Genomic DNA, 25,060 nt, shown 5'->3' with positions numbered 1-25,060 from the left:
TCATATAGTCCACGAGTCTGACAACCTACGAGTTATACAACCCACGAGCCATACAGCCCACGAGTCATACAGCCCATGAACTCTACCCCGGTAGGCATAAAAGGTTGATGAGTCCGTACTGAACAACACGGGCCACGAATCCGCACTCATTCCATCACGGGGATTTGTGTGTGTGTGTGTGTGTGTGTGTGTGTGTGTGTGTGTGTGTGTGTGTGTGTGTGTGTGTCTCGATATCGTGTATTTTACCCAGCGTCGGACTCATGGGCTTTTACATTTTTCCTATTTTTTTTTTTAGTGTGGACACTAGTAAAAAAAAAGAAGAACAATTATGTTTTCCTTTGAGACACAAAAGCATTAGTCTTATCCACTTTGCCACATCAACACTGCCCAACTCTGTACAGTACTGTGGCATGATTACAGCCGGTCCCTAAAAGTGAAAACGATATCTCTTGGAAATCTCTCCAAGGTAAACGACGAGCGTGTATTTATCTTCTTCTTCTCCTCCTCCTCTTATTTTTTTTTTTGTCTTCGTCTCCTTTTTTTCTTGATCTCCACTCCTCCTTTTTTTTTGGTACAATCAATTCGTCATCTTCTTTATCAGTACCGTCATTGTTATCAGTATGATAATGATATGCAAATGACAATGAAAATAACAATGATAATGTTAACAATAATAACAACATCAGATTTTGTTGACATAAATGTTTAACTAAAACAATAACACAATAAAAATACTGTACTTGATAGTATGTATTCATATCATAATATTATATTATTCATCTTATAACCATTCATGGAATCGTTGACATCGTAGCTCTTTATAATTCACTGGAATAAAGTGTATCACGCACATTGAAACAAAGAGTGAGTTCAAACAAAGGATGCCGTTTAAATTCTCACCGTCTGGCATGAGCCCGAGCACCAGACTAGGGTAAGCGGTGTTGCTGCATCCCCTGGAGTTCCCGCAGGCTGCCAGACAGGCCTCCGCTGAAGCACACGCAACGGTATCTACAAATGGACAGGGCACAGAAAATAGGTTGAAATCGATCTTACGTACATTGATATCATTATTTCACCAATATTAAACCATGCAGTGATTTGGGGACAAATACCCCCTACAATTTCTATTCTATACAGATATGTATAGCACAATGTTATGAATAACATACAATAATGTTAAATAATTATGATACATAACATAAAGTCGTATTTTTGTTATTATGACTTCAGACTGGGATACAAAACAACAACAATCCTGGAAATGTCAAGATTTAGAGTTAACACTCCATCATGGCAAAATTTGAAGTGATGATATCATCACCTCACTCAATTTCATATTCGTATTGACTTTTCAGTATATTTTTTGGAAGGAATTAAGCTAATCTCCACAATTCAACAACTTTTGTAAGTTCCACGCATACGATTATGATCAATTATAGACGTTGATTGTAATCATTTTTAATGTAACTCTCTTGTTTCAAACTACTAGTACTTAGTAACCTTGAAGTAGTATGGTGTTGCTCTATAAACACTGCAAGGGTGTATTTGCGGCAGGCTACTTTAAAAACAAGAGACCCACGGGTCTAGCGCTCACCCGAGTATCGCAAGTTCACCATTCACGCAGTCACTAATCTAAATTATTCACAGTTCTACCAAAATTTGACCAGGCATTCTCAAGTAGTTAATAAATTGTACAATAAGGGCGCAATTTTTTTAAGATTCCTTAATTTGGAGGGATTGGGGGGATTGGGGCCCCCTGGAGCCCTCTGGGAGGGGCCCATTTTGATAAATTGAGATCCTAACCCCCTAGGGATGCTACCTGTCAAGTTTGATGAAAATCTATCATGAGGTTTTCAGGAAGAAGATGAAAATGTACAATTCAGGCCCCCATTTGGACCTTCCCACCCCTCCCCCCTGCCCCCAGGAGGGGCACCCCTGGATCTGCTATGAACAAACTTGAAACTGTACTCACTCATAGTATTATCATAGCTCGATCACTTCTGATTCAAGAGAAGATTTTTAAAGATTCCTTCATTTTGGGAGGTTTGGGCCCCTTGGGGCCCTCCAGGTGGGATACGGTGCCCATTTGAACAGATTGATATCCTAAGCCCCTAGGGATACTGCCTGCCAAGTTTGGTGAAAAGCGGTTATTCGTTTCTCAAGAAGAAGATGAAAATTTACAATTTAGGCCCCATTAGGACCCGTCCCCACCCTCCTCCCCTGGGTCCCAAGGGGGGGGGGGGCACCCCTGATTCCGCCAAGAACAAACTTGAAACTACAGTTATCAATGTACACTCATATTATTAACTTAGCTCTATCACTGATGGTTCTAGAGAAGAAGATTTTTAAAGATTCCTTAATTTTGGGGGGTTTGGGCCCCCTGGGGGCCCCCCGGGTGGGGCATGATGCCCATTTTAACAATTGAGTTCCTAACCCCCTAGGGATGCTACCTGCCAAGTTTGGTGAAAATCGGTCTTGGGGTTTTCAAGAAGAAGATGAAAATGTAAAAAGTTTACGCACGACGATAACGACGGACGACAGACGACGGACGACGCACGACGCACGATGCACGACGGACGAAGGACGAAGGACGATCGCAATAGCTCACTTGAGCCTTTGGCTCAGGTGAGCTAAAAAAACCTGTTAGCGCGGGGATACCACGGAGTTTGAAGGTTGGCCCGCTTCGCATATTTGATATTGAATCCCTGTATACCGAATTGTGTATAGGTTTATCACTGGTGTCTATGTAAGTACATACACGGCCGAAGAAAAATACACTCAATTCGACTGTTATTGATGAGCGTAGGCCTACGCTTCCGTACATATTCGCTGACCGGAGCTAATTTGTGGCTTTTGAACGTTAGAACACATGAAGTTATCCTTGACTAATTTCTTTGAAGCCATGCGCTATTTTTGGTACAAAATCTTATAGGATTGTATAAAACAACCAGAAAACAGCATGCTTTACCGTACTTAGGCAATCAATATACGCATAATTTGCATATTTCTCCTATAGAATTATCATATTGAGAATTATGTAAAAAAAAAAACTTGGTCTGAAATCGCCACGTTAAAACAGGTTAGATGGTAAAGAGCAAGGCCTTACTCGTGTAGAGGACTCGGGCAATCATCCCGGGTATGACGGTCATGAATACGGGCAGGATCTTGCAGAACCCGGCAAAGATGCAGCCACCTTGGGCGTGAGAGAGACTCTTCGCCGATAGAGTGCGCTGTACCATCACCTGCACTCAAAAAAGCCACATGATACAGTAAGCAGTGGTTGTAATATACAGAGGTGTCGTCTTATTCCCTCCCTGACAGTACCCTGAGGACTACAATCAAAAACATAACATATCATTCAATATCATGTCATGCTTAAGCAACAACAACAACAACCACGACGGCAACATCAACATAAAGCAAAGCAAAAGAAACGCTACTGAACCCAACTAATTAAGCGTATGCCTCCAGCAGACTTTTCTCAGGTTAAAGGAAACCAAAACCCAAAGAGAAATGTGGATTGAGTGAAAGCAGCAACATTAGTATAAAACATCAGTGAAAGTTTGAGGAAAATCGGACAATCAATGCAAAATTTATGAATCTTTAAATTTTTTATGTTGGAACCACTGGATGAGGAGACTACTAGAGGTTATGGCGTTATGTGTGGACAACAATATAAAAAAATATAAAGAGAACTCCACAAAAATTCGTTTTTCATGAAAATTACACATTCCATCAACTTGATACTGAAATTAAGGGAAGCAATTATTCCCCCTGTGGATTCCCTCTATGAAAACGGTTGGTCAAGTGCTCTTTTATTACACTAGATTTTTTTTTAATTCCCTCTATATAATATTTTGTTCATACTGTTGTCCACTCATAACCTAATATCCTCTAGTAGTCTCCTCATCCAACAGTTCTAACACCAAAAACTTTAAAGATTCATAACTTTTGCATTGATTGTCCGATTTTCAAAACTAATTTTCATCAAATAAACGTTGAATCCCTCTTGGAAGTATACTCTTTTATATTTCATAAGAGGTCTAGTTTGTCATTATCTCACAAACAAATAAATGAATAAATAAATCTTAGAAGCCTGAAGTTAGGTCTTAGCCAAAACTACAAGTATACGATCCGCGTCAAATCTTCACACACGAGTAACCAACTGTAAATACATTTGTGACCCTACACCACAAAACACACAAAAAGTCGCCAGACATGGTTTTTTAGTTAAGAGCATATTCTGAAAGAACAGACTTCAAGCTTTAAAATGATGTATAACTCATATCAAATGGACTCTCCTAAACTATCTAAATATTGGAAAGAAAGCACACACTCCAGAAAAGTTTGAACTGAGAAAAGAGCCTCTGAATCGCAGGGTCTATTCAAACGTTTAATCTTCACCAAGCCATGCTACCTGTGCAATGAATGGGACAAAAAACAGGATGAAAATAATCGGTTTCACCACAATGAAGGGATTATCAGGTTAAGATGAAATTGAGCATGTTCTATTAACACATTCTGTCCATGATAAATGCCAACTTCCAAAGCAGTAGCATCATCCTTTCTAAAGTTATTAGAGTTAAAAATGAAGAGTGTGTACAGGTTTTTTTTTTAAAGAAATGAAAGGGGGACTCTAAAGACTCACCTAATCAAACTATTCAAAAAACAGTGTTCAAGATAAACTGCTAAAAACACGCTTTCCTGTTCATTTTATGATACCAAATTTTTACATAATGTAGAAGACGACTTGCTCTTTCAGAAACTATTGAAAAGGCAAGATTGACCAAATTGACCCTTTTCACCTATTTTCAGTCCTCACACAAAATCAGTGCGTGCGACTTTTTGTTCGTTTTGTGATGCACGGTCACATTTATTTTCTTTTGTGAGCGCAAAGCTGCACGTCCGTTACACACGACCGGCAGTCAATGGCCGGGTCAGTGTGTTCCAATGCCCTTGAAACGTTCTTAAATTCACAGTAGCACGACTTGTACTTAATGATTGTTCTCTGTACACTCATGGTTGGTTCTAGGGCATTGGGAGAAGCGTTGATAGCAACAAACAATTTACCTCCGGTTGATTTTTGCGGTCTGGGGCTCATTTTTAACCAACATGCATGCCCTTGTAACAATTTTCAATTCACAATATAGCACAACTAATGCATAATAATACTTCTTTGTCAAATCTGGGTTACATGAAATAGCACAGGAGGTAAAGAGAATGGCGGTTACTTCGTGGACAAAGTTATTATTTCGATGAAAAAGAGGAAATTGTAGTGGAGAATAGACGCAATACAATGTCATGATGTATAGGATACTTGAGTAAAGAACAACGTTCAATCTAAAAGCCGATCAGCTAAAATATAATGAAAATAAAATGGATATTCTAAGCACTATTGAATAAGGCCCTTGTATAGAACATCCTACGAATGATGAAACTCGTTGTTTATGCGGTAACAATAATAAGGGAGCACGATTGAGCCTAGCATGGCTTCCAGACCGTCTGCTCGTGCAGCTAATTTCCTTTCCAGAATATTAGCGCCCTCTAACGACAAAAGAAGTAGCAGGTTTAGCTGGATGTTCCTGCTGGGAATCACATCTCCTCGAAGACCAAGATTTAACCCTTCCTTTGGCAATGAGTCAAAATGTGCACAAAGTTCACACACATACCTATGGACAGGAAATGAATGTGACACACGGTAAGCACTATTTGGGCACCCGTCCCGCTTCAAGATGAATATTCATCATCTACATGTATCCGTAATACCGTGGAAATACATGATTTTTACATTTCCCGGCAGCGTTTTTACATTTCCCGGCAAAACTGAACATTTTTCCATCTTCCGGCGAGACGTTTTTACATTCCCCATTGATGAAATTTTCGAGATTTTTACATTTCCCAGCGATACATTTTTGCATTACTATGGCACCTATCCAGCTTTCTGCCATTTAGTACAGTATCTTACTGCCTGATGAATATTCATAATGAAGCGGGACGGGTGCCCAAATAGTGCTCACCGTGACACACAGACGGTTAAGCCATCTCGTTTAATGGGCTAGTCTGAATGCCCAAGATTTTAAAATCAAACTCAGCTTGCGAGTTTATTACGTGGAGTAATGTTATTGACGTCGGGTGTACTGAACTCCTAAGTACACGTAGGAATTACTCCTTACACTCCAAGATGCTTATATCTTGTAGATTTTTTCCTTCTGTTAAATTAATTTCATCTGTCATCACAGAGAACGCCGTGATGTTATTTCTACCTTTCGAATAAAAAAATATGCCAATTGATATGGATGTTATAAAAGAAGACACAACGTTCACAGCGTCAAGGAAGGAAACCTTTGGCGACTTAACTGACACGACAAGGATTTTAATGTGCGAGAAACAGCTGTCATTGGAACTCATACGACTTCATTTCACCTTTGTATGAAGCCTAGTTGGTCTTCGCTTTCTTTTATGTTCAATATTCCATGGCGTAGAAGCTTTTCTATAACAGAAAAAAGTCTTAATTTGGCAGGGCAAGATCATTTTGTGTAGGGATTAAAGGACAAGTTCACCTTCATAGACATGTGGGTTGAGTGAATGCAGCAATATTAGTAGAACACATCAGTGAGAGTTTGAGGAAAATCGGACAATCCGTTGAAAAGTTATGAATTTTTGAAGTTTCTGCTCAATCACGGCTGGATGAAAAGACTACTATAGCTGTGATGTCACATGTGTACAACGAAAGAAAGAAAGAATAAAGAAAATTCAACATATTTCCATTTTTCTCGCACAACAAAAGAACACTCGACTTCTCTCTTTCAGTCAGCACGTCAGTAACAAGTCGAAGAAATTTGCACTTTATTCAAAAAGTTAAGTTTTGTGAAATTCTCTTTTTATTTTCCTTACATCGTTGTACGCATGTGACATCATACACGGTAGAAGTCTTCTCATCCAGCAGTGACTGCGCAGATACTGGGAAATTGTATAATTTTTGAACGGATTGTCCAATTTTCCTCAAACTTTCACTAATGTGTTTTACTAATATTGCTGCATTCTCTCAATCCTTATTTATATGAAGATCGACGATTCGTGAATTGTAACCGACTGACAGCTTGACACTGGCGATAGATTGCTATATGGAAGGACAAAAAGCCAGCCCAAGCGAGGGGGGAGCATTATGATGTTAATTACTTTTCACAATCTCTAGATGCGCGACACATAGTGGTAAAGACACTCCAATAAACATTACAGAAAATAGGGATGTTCAAAGTAATGTGACCGTAAATCACAAAACCAACGAAAAGTCTCACCTCTTGATTTTACGTGAGGACTTAAAAAAGGTGAAAAGGGTCAGCCAAGTCAATCTCGACTTTTCCATACTTTCTGACAGAGTTATTTTTATTCTACGTTATCCCTAAGTATGGGATCACCTGTTCAGCGCAGAAGTACGTCAGGGAGGACATGGTTTGTCCGATGAGAAAGCCGGGCCACGGGAAGCTGGACGTGAAAGGGTCCGGGTTGCGCAGCATCTTAAACGCGTCCTCCGGAGGGTAGCCGCAGGTAGAGTTTGGGTTCTCCAGGGTATCATTGGGGATGGCCTGGAAATACTTCACCCGGAGTTGCTCGAAGCTTCCGATTTCTCCATAGCCTACAGGCATTGAGAAAGAAGGGAAAAAATAAACAAACGCAATCTGACATAAAAAAAAGCTGAAAGAGTTAGTTTTACCCAAATCATTTCCAATATCAGCAACTCGGCTACCATTGGCGAATGATAGATTCGAACAATACTCAACTGTTTAATGATTGACTGATTAATGGATTGCTTGCTTGCTTGCTTGCTTGATTGATTGATTGAGTAGTTAGTGAGTGAGTTGGTGAGTGAGTAACGAATGGAATGGATTAATTGATTGATTTTGTGTCTGCATTTTCAATTACAAATTAAATTAGATTATGAAAGAAAAAAATGCAGAAACAAAATCAATCGATCAATGTATGAAAAAAAGCAGAAACAAAAACAATCAATCAATCAATCAATCAATCAAATAATCAGTCAATCAAATAATCAGTCACTCAATCAATCAATCACTCAATCAAAATATTTTGCATATGCGAGGATAGTCTCGAGAAGTTGAAAGCAAAACTTGTTTCTGTGCTAAAATTGACTTTCGAAATATTAGTGTTTGATGAAATGAGGATGGGAGCGTTGTGTCAATCTGATATCATTACCCAATCTAACTGGATGAGTATGACGTGAACAATATTGCTGTCAACTAAATGGAACAATTTAGAGAGGCACAAAATGAGTGAATGAATGAATGAATAAATAAATGAATAAATTGATAAGAAGAGAAAGAAAGAAAGAAAGAAAGAAAGAAAGAAAGAAAGAAAAGATTAAAAACATGAATAAAGAGATGGATAAATAGGATAGAAAATGAATTGGAAAACGATGAACATTCACTTTTCTTTTTTTCTTTTTTTTTTCATTGCCGACGGCATTTTGTTTAACTGTCAAGGCTGACAACTTTTGATCGGATTGTCTGAAATTCTTTACAATTCATAGCTATGTAATACCCGCGTCCTCACATTCATCGATTCCACGAGTTTACTTGAGGGTGTGCGTTCACATTCACTTTCACAAAACAAGTACAGTTTCGGAGTGAGTAATACGGAGTCTGTAGTGGATAATTTAGCAACGATATAGACCATGGGTGTGAATAAAGCAGGAATGCAGTGGTTAAAGGTCCTGTTTAACTTTGGGAGCAGTGATTTAAAAGATGTTCAAGATATCACTTTTGAGGCATATGTGTAGGTCAGCTGTATCGCAAAATATCCTGCCATATAAGATATTTTTATAATCAAGCCTAAAATATGAGGAGATATCACCATTTTTCTTATTACACCATAATTGTAGACGGTTTTGTCTTGAAAGATCTTAAATATGAAGTTACTGTTCACGTTTTGCATATCTTACAATACTTAACATCGATTATATTGGTTCAAACTTTTACATTGGTTGTTTCTATCCCGAACTCACATTTTAGAACTATTTTGAAGCACTAATACTGGGTTTCTGCTTTATCTGAAAAAAAAGTTAATTATGCCTTTAAAGCCACAAGACCTTGGTCTCTTGCTGTGTGAGGAACAAACACTGTGGGAGCCCGAGGTGTTTTTACCAAGATTAACAATACAAAATCTGCCCTCAAAGCCATGCGATTTTTTTTTCCGTACCAGAATATGATGCATGAAAGCATACCAATGGGTATATACGCGAAGTCTGAGGTTGTTGCCTATTTTCCCGTATAATAGTGGGGCAGATATGTGAAAAAGATGCTCACATCCGGCGGAAAGTATGAAATTTTGCATTAAGGGGCATTGAGGGGCTGATTTCAAAAATTGCCGGATCCAAGAGGTCTGACAACGGGGTCGGCCGCCATTTTGAATTCCAATATGGCCGCCGTCAAAGATCCCTATCTTCACTTCTGAATGACATTAGCCATTGGAACTTGATATATTAAAGCATGGTGATATGATGACTTCAATAACAGACTTATTTGATTTGTCTGATAAGCTGCACGGCAGCCAATTTGAATTTTTATACATATTTGCCATGTTGGAGTGTTGAAAATCTCTATCTCGGGTTTGTAAATTAGGCTCCCTGATTGAGCGCGCGTTTGTAACTGATAGAGTGCGCGCTGCTGTATTTGCATCGTGACGTCCGTGAAAGGTGCATTATGCTTCCTTTTTGCTGCACTTTTTAACATGCCCGTGAATGTTAGTCATGATGTTTGTCTTCGTAGTCACATTGGAATTCAAAATAGCAGGCATTGCGTTTGTCAGACACATCACATCAGTTAATATTTTATCTCAGTATGTTAAAATACTTGTTTACCCCTAATTTCAGGGTCGCTCACCACTGAGAAATCGAGATAGGGATTTTGAATATTTCGTCGAGGCGGCCATATTGGAATTCAAAATGGCGGCCATTCGATGTTTGTCAGACACTCCAAATCAAACTGTCATCAAATTCAATGTGTCAAAACGCTCATGTGTACCAAATTTTGGTGTCACAAGTCATTCAGAACTGAAGATAGGGATCTTTGAATGTGTTTTGTGATGGCGGCCATATTGGAATTCAAAATGGCTGCCGACCCCGTGATCAGATCTCTTGGATCCGGCAATATTTGAAATCAGCGCCCCAAAATACCCCTATATGCAAAATTTCATACTTTCCGCCGGATGTGAGCATTTCGACCAATTTTTGTTACATATCTGCCCTACTATAAGGCCTATGAGGGAGGTTCAAGGAGGTGTGGTGTCAGGTACATTGAACGGTGACTTACTTTCTCATATGGACTTAGGATTAGGGTTAGTGATTAACGTGGGAAAATGGGACCCTGAACAATGGTTCATTTAAAAATACAGACCACCCCAAACCCTGATTTACAATTCTCAGTTTAAAAGTTCCCATATCCTTTCATTAGCAATGTCATTAAACTTCCCAGTAAACGTCTCATTTCTACGTATAGCCCGCCATCAGAATATACCATTATATTCCTCAAGTAATCCCCAATTAAACAAATACTTAATCCTTCTTTTTTGTTCCCCAGGAAAGCTCGAGGCAATCCAGACCCTCGTATTTACAATTCCTACAGTCAGTCATTTGTCCGGTTTTATTACATGAAACCGCAGTAATTCTTACATCAAGACCCCTTACTTAGGGCCTACTATCAAACCCTGCCTGCTATATCTGACCCTTACATGTTGGGAGGGGTCAGTCTGGACGTCCCTGTCTTGGGCAGAAGTCCTCAACTGTGATTCTCCCCTAGCCATCAGATGGCTATATGTAGTGACATTAGGGAGCGGTCTTATATATTCGCTGTTATTCTAGTCTTATTTCGTTTGTTTTGCATAGAAAACCATGATTAAACCCTTCCGACTGAAATTGCGAAATACTTGGCTTGTCGTCAGGTGGACGTGCTGGCAAGCATCGACATCACAAAATGCTTAACCCTAACTAGGCCGGGGGGGGGGGGGGGGGGGGCTCCGAGGGCCCCCCCCCCCTCGACGTTCGGCGCGATGTATCGCAATCGCAAAAAGCTATCGCCGCGACGTTTCATGACTTTTTTCTTTCGAGTCTCCCGCATCTTTTGACACCAAATTTGCGACGCCCGCGCGCGCGGTTCCGAAGTTACGCATAAATTTGTACATGCATGTCAGACCAACACTTGCTCAAAAACGTGAATTCGTGTACAATTTCAATGCAAATTGTGCTTGCAGGCAAATTTCATAAAAGCATGATTATTTTGGTGTTTTATTGATTAAAATCAATGAATAACATATTTTCTTGTTCGGAGCGATGTTGCGAACAAATTCCATCGAAAAAACAATGAAAAACATAAAGTCGAAAAAACAAAGAAATACATAAGAAATTCAAAAAAACAATAAAATACTTAGGAATTTTTTCTGATATCACAATTTTTTAGGTGATACGCTTTTAGCGTATCACCTATTGTGTTTGTCAAAATCTTCCTTTCTTTCTTTTTATTCTTCTTTCTTTCTGGCACATTTTGTGTCGTGAATATCTCAACATTGACATGACGGAATAACATGACATTTTCAGTCAACATGTCTCATGACAATATCTAGCCACAATAAGGTTTTCATGACAGTAACATATCTATGACGTCATCTAGGCGCCATTTTGTGATTTTCGGACCATGTTACATGATCGATCATAACTTCATAACTAAAGGTCATTTCTGTATCATTTTCGTTGGACATAAAGTTCAGGTCACGCTCTATCTTACTTTTTAATGCTAATTACCTAGGACATTATTACGCGCGCATTAGCGCGCGTCAAAATTTTTAAATGCTTAAAACGACTTCCCAATGGGAAATCTCGAAGTTTCAGACAATTTTAAGCGTTCCGCGCGTTCGCGTCCGTCCGCGCATTTCCGCGCGCAGTGCGCGTAAGCAACATGAAAATGCACATTTTTTGACAGATTTGGATTCCTGATACATTAAGTAACAATATTCATTGATTTCCGATCAATTTCGACCTATAACAAAGGAATGCGCTGGAAATGTAGCGAAAAACATGTCTTTGTTGAAATTTTGAAAAGTTGAAATTTCGTGTGCGCGTCTATGTGGAAATATAGCGAAAAACATGTCTTTGTTTATTTCGCCATAGCTCTTTAAAACGTCAGGTGACCCTATGTTTTTATTGCATATTACAAAAGCATATGAATTGAAAATAACGTTTCAAGTATCAAAATTTCCCTGAATACATTATGACGTCATCATATCATCATCTGAAATCAACAAAGTGGAATTAATTTTTTTGAGGTACTGTTTCTGACATTCATTTGCTCGTATCTCTGTTGTTTAAGCTCAATATTATCCCAAATTCAGATATGTTGTACTTTGAACATTTGCCTTTTAAGTCCATGTCATGGTTTTGAAATTTAATGACGTCATCATACCTTAAATTGTGATTAAAGGTAAAGATGCAAAATCGGACAAGTTTACGTGTTATGTCTATGGGAGGTGATTTTTTTTAAACCATGCATTGACTTGACAACGTTTAAGCACCTTTATCTCAGCTGATTTTGCTTCATTTCCTCTGAAACTTAAGTATGTTGTAGCTGAGACAATAAGCTGCAGTAATCATGCATTTTATTTTTTGAAATGTCATCATCAGGTTGACAATTTTGCAGTTTAAAACTGAAAATGAGAATGGAATGTGGACAAAACGATTCCCGATTCATCTTTCACATACATAAGTTTACGTTCCTCATATTTTCTCGCCGAGACGTATGGCCGAGTGGTTAAAGGCGACGTCTCAGAGACGTGAGGTTGCGGGTTCGAACCCCACAAGATCACGAAACAAAATACTTAGCTATTTTACTTTTTTTCTTCAATTTTGTATTACAAATTCGTCCATGTAGAAATCACGTTCGTATATAAACGCACCTATACACACACGCAGACACACAGACACACACCATATCCCTCTTTTTTGTGTTGGAGACCACATTGCTTCGACTGCTGCAAAATTTTGCAGGCTGACTTTGTCAAACCGATCATAGTATGTAATGACGACGACGGAGGTGTTGTACTTTGAACAATTGTCTTTCAAGACCATGTCATTGTTTTGTACTTTGATGACGTCATCACACTGAAAATTGTGATTAAAGGCAAGGTATCAAAACCATCCGATTATAGGCTTTATGTCTACGGCGCGTATTTTTCCCAAGTTTCAGAAACGGCGTAGCGATATCAGTCGTTACAAGGCCGCATTTCCGTCTAGCAATGCAATACATGTTCTTGCGGCCACGATTGTTGAGTGGGCATTGACTTTTTCCCCCTACAATATCTATACATTTCTTTTTTGCCTTACCATTTCCGGATATGTCCCGTGGCCGAGTGGTTAGAGAAACGGTTTTGCATGCACGCTCAATATAACTTCAAGGTGCCTATATCACATTCTTTTCTTTGTCGATCACAGATGACCGACACCTGATGACCCCAAGCGTATCACCTAACTCGTCAGCGTGACGAGTTTCATATCTCGTTTTAATTACATTTGCTAAGGACACTAAAAAGAATATTTACACAAAAATGTGCCTGTTTTGAGCTTTATTTTGTGATTTATACCAAATAGTCTGATTTCATGCATCATTATGCATAAATTAGCATAAATTAGCATAAATGATAATTTTTTTAAAAATTAACTTCATGTTATTTTAGATTACATCATAGGCAATGTGTGTGCCAATTTTCGTCGCGATCGCGCGGTCGACGGCCGAGATCTGGAGGGGGGCCTGGGAGGCCCCCCCCCCCCCCCGGCTCTATCAACTACCTAAATAGCCCGGCCTAGTTAGGGTTAAATCTCAATTGATTTAAATAGTAACATGTCTTTTGGTGCAATCAGCCTCTTTCTGCTCATGCGCAGAGTCGAACCAGGGGCTAGCTTTTCGAGCATTATTTTTGTCTTGGCGACTGTCAGACATGCAGTAAACCCACGGAGCTAAAACCATGGAGCTACAACATCGCAAAACCAAAGGGGTGCACGTCACGAGACGGACACCCACAAGTCATACACCCCACGTGTCATAAAGCTCACAAGTCATACAACCCATGAGTTATACAGCTCAGGAGTCAGGGGGAGGGAGGGAGGGGGTCAAATTGACCTCCCTCGATATTTCGCGCCACGATTCCGCAACGCGCAAAGATTTTGCCGAGTTGTTTCACGACTTTTTTCATTGAGGTCTCCCGCACATTTTGAGACCAAATTTGCGACGTCCGGGTACACTGTTCTGAAGTTACGTAATGTTTGCATATGCATGTCAACCCGAATACAGCTCAAATGATATCGTGAGCAAATCCAATGCAAATTGTGTTTTTTGGTTAAATTGATATAAATTAGATTATTTCAACTTTTAATAATTGAAATTAATCAATTCTAGAGTAGATAAGCCTGAAAAAGTGCCTGCAACAGATTTTGGCAAAACAAAAACAATAGAAAACAAGAGGTTGAAAAAACAATAAAATACATAAGAAATTAATAAAACAATAATAAACAAAAGAAATTGATTTTGATTGTGCTATTTTTTTACATGAAAATTGTTCGATATATCTTGAGGAATTCTGACACAAAAATTTAGCAATCCTTCAGTCTTTTTAATGGAGTTATAGGTGAAAATATGATTTCATGCACAAATTTGCATAATCAATTTATCAAAAATAGAAAGGCAATATTTTTCTATTGTATGACCACGTAATCTTGTAGTTGACATCCAGCTCTACCTTTAAGGAAAATTTCGCGGCGATCGCGCGATCGGCGGCCGAGATCTGAAGGGGGGGGGGGGGGGGGGGGGGGTCAAATTGACACCCCCCCCCCAGTAAAAACTTGGTCTCAAATAGTCCAGTTAAAATAAGGTTAAATCTCAGTTGATTTAAATAGTAACACGTCTTTTGGTACAATCAGCCTCTTTCTGCTCATGCGCAGAGTCGAACCAGGGGCTAGCTTTTTGAGCATTATTTTTGTCTTGGCGACTGTCAGACATGCAGTAAACCCACGGAGCTAAAACCATGGAGCTACGACATCGCAAAACCAAAGGGGTGCACGTCACGAGACCGACACCCACAAGTCATACACCCCACGTGTCATAAAGCTCACAAGTCATACAACCCATGAGTTATACAGCTCAGGAGTCAGGGGGAGGGAGGGAGGGGGGTCAAATTGACCTCCCTCGATATTTCGCGCCACGATTCCGCAACGCGCAAAGATTTTGCCGAGTTGTTTCACGACTTTTTTCATTGAGGTCTCCCGCACATTTTGAGACCAAATTTGCGACGTCCGGGTACACTGTTCTGAAGTTACGTAATGTTTGCATATGCATGTCAACCCGAAAACAGCTCAAATGATATCGTGAGCAAATCCAATGCAAATTGTGTTTTTTGGTTAAATTGATATAAATTAGATTATTTCAACTTTTAATAATTGAAATTAATCAATTCTAGAGTAGATAAGCCTGAAAAAGTGCCTGCAACAGATTTTGGCAAAACAAAAACAATAGAAAACAAGAGGTTGAAAAAACAATAAAATACATAAGAAATTAATAAAACAATAATAAACAAAAGAAATTGATTTTGATTGTGCTATTTTTTTACATGAAAATTGTTCGATATATCTTGAGGAATTCTGATACAAAAATTTAGCAATCCTTCAGTCTTTTTAATGGAGTTATAGGTGAAAATATGATTTCATGCACAAATTTGCATAATCAATTTATCAAAAATAGAAAGGCAATATTTTTCTATTGTATGACCACGTAATCTTGTAGTTGACATCCAGCTCTACCTTTAAGGAAAATTTCGCGGCGATCGCGCGATCGGCGGCCGAGATCTGAAGGGGGGGGGGGGTCAAATTGACACCCCCCCCCCCCAGTAAAAACTTGGTCTCAAATAGTCCAGTTAAAATAAGGTTAAATCTCAGTTGATTTAAAGGCAGCCGATCGCCATCCCTAATGGTACGTAAACTCCGAACGACCGAAGTTTGTGCATGCAATTGCGCAATGCTACCACTGAGACAAGTGTGTGTGTGTGTGTGTGTGTGTAAGCATCATACACAAACATTGTCACCGCGAGCTACGGTGATTGGAGGAGAGAGGCCAGAAGACGCTGCGGCGTGTGTGTGTGTGTGTGTGTGTGTGTGTGCGTGTACGCATCATACACAAATAGACCGGGGGCCCAGAGCATTTATTCAGCTGAAAAGGGTCACGCTTTTTGATGGTCTCATCATGTAAGGATGTGGCCAAGGGTCAATAAAATGAATTGCTGGCAAGTCACATCCTGTACCGTAAGCCTAGGGACCACAAAAAGGGACCCCGAAAAATGGATTTATTCAGCCGAAGGGGGTCACGGACAAAAGTTGGTGGATATTGTTCCTTTGGGTGTACTTATCATGAAAACAGCAATGCCAGCTATTTTATCCTGTACGGGGCCCCAGACAGTAGCCCCAAAGGGCCCCACAAATATGGTGTTATTCAGCTGAAAAGGGTCACGGCTAATTTCTTTTGCAATGGAAGTAGTTCCCATCAGAGATATCCAAAACACCAATGCCAGCTATTTTATCCCGTACGGGGCCCTAGACAGTAGCCCCAAAGGGCCCCACCCCCCATAGGCCTACGTATAAACACACACAAACATTGATTTTATTCAATTAAAAAGAGTCACGGCTAATTTCTTTTGCAATGGAAGGAGTACCAATCAGAGATATCCAAAACACCAAAGCCAGCTATTTTATCCTGCACGGGGCCCCAGACAGTAGCCCCAAAGTGCCCCACCCCCCATAAGCCCTACGTACAAACACACACACACACATTGACTTTATTCAGCTGATAAGAGTAACGGCTAATTTCATTTGCAATGGAAGTAGTACCCATCAGAGACATACAAAACATCAAAGCCAGTTATTTTGTCCTGTGTGGGGCCCCAGACAGTGGCCCCAAAGTGCCCCCCCCCCCCCAACACACATACTCACACAATAGTTTCATTCAGCTGAAAAAGGGTCACGGCTAATTTCTTTTGCAATGGAATTAGTACCCATCAGAGAAATCCAAAATACCAAAGTCAGTTATTTTATCCTGCATGGGGCCTCAGACAGTAGCCCCAGACAGTAGCCCAAAATTTCCCCCTTACCCCCTCCCCCCCTCCCCCCCCCCCACACACACATTGATTTTATTCAGCTGAAAAGGGTCACGGCTACTTGCTTTTGCAATCGGAAGTAGTACTTATCAGAGATGTCCAAAGCACTAAAGCCAGTTATTTCATCCTGTACGGGGCCCCACACACACACACACACACACACGTTACACAAATATATTGGTTTCACTCAGCCGAAAAGGGTCACGGCTAATTTCTTTTGCAATGGAAGTAGTATCCATCGGATATCAAAATACCAAAGTCAGATATCTTATCCTGCACGGGGTCCCGTACAGTAGCTCCAAAGTGTTTTGCTTTATTCTCTTTATTGTTTGCATCTCTTCTTCTTGAATATGCGCTCCTTCGTCTTCATTTTCGCGACAACGACAACGCGTCCTCCTCATCATCATCAGTTTTGCTGTTCTGGCAAACATTTTCCAGCGTATCGGCTACGTTCGATTTTAGAGCGGCGAGAGCGGAAGACGTGCATAATGGAAAGCGTAGGAACAGCGTAGCTAAAACGGCCAACAGCGTTATCGAAGCAGGAATGAAGCGTCGTAGGAACAGGCCTTGATTTTATACGAGAGTAGAGAACTTAGTGAGAGCGTCTTTAAAGCGGAAAGGTCGTGCTTTGATCAAGAAAGCGGCGTAGCAGCGGGACCATGTCGTCGGTGTCTAGTTTAGACTATATTTCCCGTTCTTGTGCCGCTGTTACTACGGTCAGAAAAACCTGGAATTGTTACGCTCAACCCGCGGTATTTACACTGTCACTGCTCTCTCCCCGTTTGAGCTACGATTCAAAATAGGTCAATCTTGATGGGGAGATGAGGAAGAAATTTTGAACCAGTTCAAAATTTCTTCCCGATCTGTAAAATTGCCAGATCCAACCCCATCACCCAAACGCTGCTGCGACGATGCTCCCGGTCCCCGTACACTTTTGCCGCTCTCTCCCGATCTGACAGATTGAATAGATCGGGATGCAGATCTTGATAGTGGAATTACATGTACATGTGGGGACACTTTAGGAACACTCCGTAGGGCCCCGTACAGCTATATAACTGGTTTCGGTGTTTTTGATACCTCCTTGAGTACTACTTCCATTGCAAAAGAAATTATAGCAGTGATTCTTTTACACACACATTGACTTTATTCAGCTGATAATGAGTAACGGCTAATTCCATTTGCAATGGAAGTAGTACCCATCAGAGACATACAAAACACCAAAGCCAGTTATTTTGTCCTGTACGGGGCCCCAGACAGTAGCTCCAAAGTGCCCCCCCCCCCCCCCCCCAACACACATACTCACACAATAGTTTCATTCAGCTGAAAAAGGGTCACGGCTAATTTCTTTTGCAATGGAATTAGTACCCATCAGAGAAATCCAAAATACCAAAGCCAGTTATTTTATCCTGCATGGGGCCCCAGACAGTAGCCCCAGACAGTAGCCCAAAATTGTCCCCTTAACCCCTCCCCCTCCCCCCCCCCCCCCACACACACACACATTGATTTTATTCAGCTGAAAAGGGTCACGGCTATACTTTCTTTGCAACCGGAAGTAGTACTCATCAGAGATATCCAAAGCACTAAAGCCAGTTATCTTATCCTGTACGGGGCCCCAGACAGTAGCCCCAAAGTGCCCCCTACACACACACACACACACACATATATATGGTTTCATTCAGCCGCAAATGGTCACGGCTAATTTCTTTTGCAATGGAAGTAGTATCCATCGGATATCAAAATACCAAAGTCAGATATTTTATCCTGCACGGGGTCCCGTACAGTAGCTCCAAAGTGTTTTGCTTTATTCTCTTTATTGTGTGCATCTCTTCTTCTTAAATATGCGCTCCTTCGTCTTCATTTTCGCGACAACGACAACGCGCCCTCCTCGTCATCATCAGTTTTGCTGTTCTGGCAAACATTTTCCAGCGTATCGGCTACGTTCGATTTTAGAGCGGCGAGAGCGGAAGACGTGCATAATGGAAAGCGTAGGAACAGCGTAGCTAAAGCGGCCAACAGCGTTATCGAAGCAGGAATGAAGCGTCGTAGGAACAGGCCTTGATTTTATACGAGAGTAGAGAACTTAGTGAGAGCGTCTTTAAAGCGGAAAGGTCGTGCTTTCATCAAGAAAGCGGCGTAGCAGCGGGACCATGTCGTCGGTGTCTAGTTTAGACTATATTTCCCGTTCTTGTGCCGCTGTTACTACGGTCAGAAAAACCTGGAATTGTTACGCTCAACCCGCGGTATTTACACTGTCACTGCTCTCTCCCCGTTTGAGCTACGATTCAAAATAGGTCAATCTTGATGGGGAGATGAGGAAGAAATTTTGAACCAGTTCAAAATTTCTTCCCGATCTGTAAAATTGCCAGATCCAACCCCATCACCCAAACGCTGCTGCGACGATGCTCCCGGTCCCCGTACACTTTTGCCGCTCTCTCCCGATCTGACAGATTGAATAGATCGGGATGCAGATCTTGATAGTGGAATTACATGTACATGTGGGGACACTTTAGGAACACTCCGTGGGGCCCCGTACAGCTATATAACTGGTTTCGGTGTTTTTGATACCTCCTTGAGTACTACTTCCATTGCAAAAGAAATTATAGCAGTGATTCTTTTACACACACATTGACTTTATTCAGCTGATAAGAGTAACGGCTAATTCCATTTGCAATGGAAGTAGTACCCATCAGAGACATACAAAACACCAAAGCCAGTTATTTTGTCCTGTACGGGGCCCCAGACAGTAGCTCCAAAGTGCCCCCCCCCCCCAACACACATACTCACACAATAGTTTCATTCAGCTGAAAAAGGGTCACGGCTAATTTCTTTTGCAATGGAATTAGTACCCATCAGAGAAATCCAAAATACCAAAGCCAGTTATTTTATCCTGCATGGGGCCCCAGACAGTAGCCCCAGACAGTAGCCCAAAATTGTCCCCTTAACCCCTCCCCCTCCCCCCCCCCCCCCCCCACACACACACATTGATTTTATTCAGCTGAAAAGGGTCACGGCTATACTTTCTTTGCAACCGGAAGTAGTACTCATCAGAGATATCCAAAGCACTAAAGCCAGTTATCTTATCCTGTACGGGGCCCCAGACAGTAGCCCCAAAGTGCCCCCTACACACACACACACACACACACATATATATGGTTTCATTCAGCCGCAAATGGTCACGGCTAATTTCTTTTGCAATGGAAGTAGTATCCATCGGATATCAAAATACCAAAGTCAGATATTTTATCCTGCACGGGGTCCCGTACAGTAGCTCCAAAGTGTTTTGCTTTATTCTCTTTATTGTGTGCATCTCTTCTTCTTAAATATGCGCTCCTTCGTCTTCATTTTCGCGACAACGACAACGCGCCCTCCTCGTCATCATCAGTTTTGCTGTTCTGGCAAACATTTTCCAGCGTATCGGCTACGTTCGATTTTAGAGCGGCGAGAGCGGAAGACGTGCATAATGGAAAGCGTAGGAACAGCGTAGCTAAAGCGGCCAACAGCGTTATCGAAGCAGGAATGAAGCGTCGTAGGAACAGGCCTTGATTTTATACGAGAGTAGAGAACTTAGTGAGAGCGTCTTTAAAGCGGAAAGGTCGTGCTTTCATCAAGAAAGCGGCGTAGCAGCGGGACCATGTCGTCGGTGTCTAGTTTAGACTATATTTCCCGTTCTTGTGCCGCTGTTACTACGGTCAGAAAAACCTGGAATTGTTACGCTCAACCCGCGGTATTTACACTGTCACTGCTCTCTCCCCGTTTGAGCTACGATTCAAAATAGGTCAATCTTGATGGGGAGATGAGGAAGAAATTTTGAACCAGTTCAAAATTTCTTCCCGATCTGTAAAATTGCCAGATCCAACCCCATCACCCAAACGCTGCTGCGACGATGCTCCCGGTCCCCGTACACTTTTGCCGCTCTCTCCCGATCTGACAGATTGAATAGATCGGGATGCAGATCTTGATAGTGGAATTACATGTACATGTGGGCAGGGGCGGATCCAGGAATTCTGTAAAGGGGGGCGTGACTAAATATTTCTGGTGCCACTTCCGGGTTTCATTTCATTGTTTTTCTTTTTATTTCTATTGTTTTTTTACGGAAAAATAAAGGGGGGGGGGGGCGTGCGCCGGTTGCGCCCCCCTCTGGATCCGCCACTGATGTGGGGACACTTTAGGAACACTCCGTGGGGCCCCGTACAGCTATATAACTGGTTTCGGTGTTTTTGATACCTCCTTGAGTACTACTTCCATTACAAAAGAAATTATAGCAATGATTCTTTTCACTTAGAATAAAATAATACGGGAGCACTTTCCAGCTACTGGCTGGGGGCCCCTTAACTGGATGGGTTTGTGTTTTACGTATCTCAGCTGTTAATTCCACTGCCAAGGAAAATAGGCATACATGACTGTTTTCACCTAAAAACAATTAAATTCATATGGGGTGGAAATACCTTGGGGCTATACCTGTCAAGGGCCCTGCATCCGGGCCAATATCGCACCTCTTTTAATCGAATTCTTTAATGTTGAATTAAATTTAGCAAAAATGTCGCCTAGATGACATGGTAGTTCAATGTCATATTAATCTCTTCATTCAAATTTATTTTGAAACATTCACATTACCTCTAACCTTATTCTAAATAATACTTTTTCAACTGAAATCCATATATAAGACAAGTACCATTCCACCATCTGTTCATTCATAAATTCATAATGATATAGTCACGTGATTACATGCTGCGCTCGTTCATTCAAATTGATTTCTGGCCATCTAATTTAACATGTTCTGCAGTCGATTAAACAGATATGTTCATGCTTGGCCTCTTTCCTTATTTTCTTTCGTCGTAGTTATTGTTTTGTAAGCATCATAGAATTTCATGTTTTCGTATTCGTTTAAGAGACTTTGACACCATTTTTTAAACGTGCTTTTTGAATCCAAAGAAGTAAGAAGCCACAAATTATCTGGCCGTTACGAGCGCTTTATTACGAGCGGTCGGCCAGTTACAAGAAGTCAAGGTTATGATCCTCAAATGTTTTTTTTTTAATAATTCTTTCTATGTCTTCTAGAGATATACGTCTGTATATATTGTGCTGTCATGACTATAAAAAATGAAGTTAAGCTGCATTACTGGTACACGTATAGGCCTATAATGACATGTATATGAAAGAGACGGAGCGTTACCAGTCTGGTTACAGAACAACCAAATCCAGTTATACTAGATAAGAAATATGATACTTTTACTGCTTTATAACAGTAATTTATAGATGAAACGAAAACACACATAGAAAGACATGTTAAAAAGATCTGAAACAAAGAAATAGCATGATTTGAATTTGAATGAACACGTTTGGAATTTGACTGTCTTTCGCGAAGTTTAATGACTGAAATACCCTTTTCGGTAAGTCAAGGCGAATTTGAATGAACGTATAGGGTACCAGCCAATTTGAATACCCATTTTACGAATTCGAACCTTCTATCAAAATTAATGAACCAACAAAAGTGCGAAATTGGCTGGGAAAACCTAACTGGCTTTGATGTTTTGGGTATCTATGATGTAAATTAAGGCCTACTTCGATTGTAAAAGAAAAACAACTATGACTCTTTTCAGCTAAATGATGTCATAATAATTATGTTGGGGAGGGGCACTTTATGGCTACTGTAACCTGGGCCCAGTACAAGATGAAATGACTGGTTTTTCGTAATATGGTCATCTTGGTTGTGCACTATACAGAAGTATGCTTCCTTTGCAAATTTCTTGGGTGTTTTGCTACTGTAACCTATGGGACCCCGTATACAGGATAAGATGACTTGCTTTATAGTGTTTGTGATATCTCTGTTCAGCAGGCCCTGATATTAACGTTACAAAAGAATTTGTAAGACCATTTTCAACTGATTCACAGTACTGATAATGGATGGGACACTGTGGAGCTACTGTCTAGGGCTCTGTGCAGGATGAAATAACTAGCCTCGGTGTGTTGAATATCTCTGATAGGTACTTCTTCCAGTGCAAAAGAAATTACCCGTGTTTGGGGCTATACTGTGCGGGGCCCCATACAGGATAAAATAACTGGCTTTGGTATTTTGGATATCTCTGATGGGTACTACTTCCATTGCAAAAGAAATTAGCCGTGACCCTTTTCAGCTGAATGAAACTAATGTGTGTGTGTGTGTGTGTGTGTGTGTGTGTGTGTGTGTGTGTGTGTGTGTATGTGTGTGTATGTGGAGAGGGGGTGGGGCACTTTGGGGCTACTGTCTGTCTAGGGCCCCGTTCAGGATACAATAACTGGCTTTGGTGCTTTGGATATCTCTGATGGGTATACTTCCATTGCAAAAGAAATTACCTGTCACCCATTTTGGCTGAATGAAACTAATGTGTGTGTGTGTGTGTGTGTGTGTGTTGGGGGGGGGGGGGTGTACTTCGGGGCTACTGTCTGGGACCATACCTGGCTGTAGTGTTTTGGATATCTCTGATGAGTAAGTATGCCTACTACTTCCAATTCCAAAAGAAAGTAGTCATGACCCTTTTCAGCTGAACAAAATCAATGTGTGTGTGTGTGGGGGGGGGGGGGGGAGCAATTTGGGGCTACTGACTGGGGCCCCGTGCACTTCAGGATAAAATAGCTGGCTTTGGTATTTTGGATATCTCTGATGGGTACTACTTCCATTGCAAAAGAAATTAGCCGTGACTCTTTTCAGCTGAATGAAACTAGTGTGTGTGTGTGTGTGTGTGTGTGTTGGGGGGGGGGGGGAGCTCCTTTGGGGCTACTGTCCGGGGCCCCGTACTGGATAACCTAGCTGACTTTGGTGTTTTTTATATCTCTGATGGGTACTCCTTCCATTGCAAATGAAATTAGCCGTGACTCTTCTCAGCTGCACGAATGAAATCAATGTTTGTGTGTGTTTGTACGTATGGCCTATGGGGGGGGGGGGGGGGGGCACTTTGGGGCTACTGTCTGGGGCCCCGTACAGGATGAAATAGCTGGTATTGGTGTTTTGAATATCTCTGATGGGAACTACTTCAATTGCAAAAGAAATTAGCCGTGACTCTTTTCAACTGAATAAAATCAATGTTTGTGTGTGTTTGTACGTAGGCCTATGGGGGGTGGGGCCCTTTGGGGCTACTGTCTAGGGCCCCGTACAGGATAAAATAGCTGGCATTGGTGTTTTGGATATCTCTGATGGGAACTACTTCCATTGCAAAAGAAATTAGCCGTGACCCTTTTCAGCTGAATAACACCATATTTGTGGGGCCCTTTGGGGCTACTGTCTGGGGCCCCGTACAGGATAAAATAGCTGGCATTGCTGTTTTCATGATAAGTACACCCAAAGGAACAATATCCACCAACTTTTGTCCGTGACCCCCTTCGGCTGAATAAATCCATTTTTCGGGGTCCCTTTTTGTGGTCCCTAGGCTTACGGTACAGGATGTGACTTGCCAGCAATGCATTTTATTGACCCTTGGACACATCCCTATATGATGAGACCATTAAAAAGTGTGACCCTTTTCAGCTGAATAAATCTTCTGGGCCCCCGGTCTATTACCTTTCGCTTTGCACTTCTTATCACACATCCTCGAGGCCTCATCCCCATGGCCCGCCCCCAAAGCTGTCCGTGCCCGGCGCCCCATCTACCCGGCCGGCCAAATACATGACGGGCCTCGACGCGCATCGCGCAGTTGATGTACTGTAGGCCGGCTGTGCGTGCAACACACATACATTATGTATCACCGCGCGCTGCATATAGAATTCCATGACTAACTACTAACGCGAAATTAAATAGTCCAAAGAAAAATCATAATTTTGACATACTGCTTCTCTGAATTACTGAATGAAATTTATTTTGTACTTTTTATTATCTTGTTACTTTCTA

General features: G+C 41.2%; 1 protein-coding gene across 1 annotated transcript in view; it reads right to left on the bottom strand.

Moving 5' to 3' along the window:
• LOC139716820 (sodium/myo-inositol cotransporter 2-like) overlaps positions 1-24,818 on the bottom strand; it is a 30,397-nt gene extending 5,579 nt beyond the window's left edge. Inside the window, exons 1-4 of the mRNA XM_071628352.1 lie at positions 24,734-24,818; positions 7,419-7,636; positions 3,107-3,242; positions 901-1,008 (exon numbers count right to left, since the gene is read on the bottom strand). Of these exons, the coding sequence (XP_071484453.1) occupies positions 901-1,008; positions 3,107-3,242; positions 7,419-7,636; positions 24,734-24,818 (547 nt within the window). The remainder of the gene's footprint in view (positions 1-900; positions 1,009-3,106; positions 3,243-7,418; positions 7,637-24,733) is intronic.
• Positions 24,819-25,060: the final 242 nt, after the last annotated feature.

The sequence above is a fragment of the Diadema antillarum genome, unplaced genomic scaffold, assembly GCF_040938485.1.
Source record: "Diadema antillarum isolate AM-2024a unplaced genomic scaffold, OU_Dant_1.0 scf00000070, whole genome shotgun sequence".
Classification (NCBI taxonomy): Eukaryota; Metazoa; Echinodermata; class Echinoidea; order Diadematoida; family Diadematidae; genus Diadema; species Diadema antillarum.
Note: the sequence above shows the minus strand (reverse complement) of the source record. Positions and strands in the feature narration are given on the sequence as shown.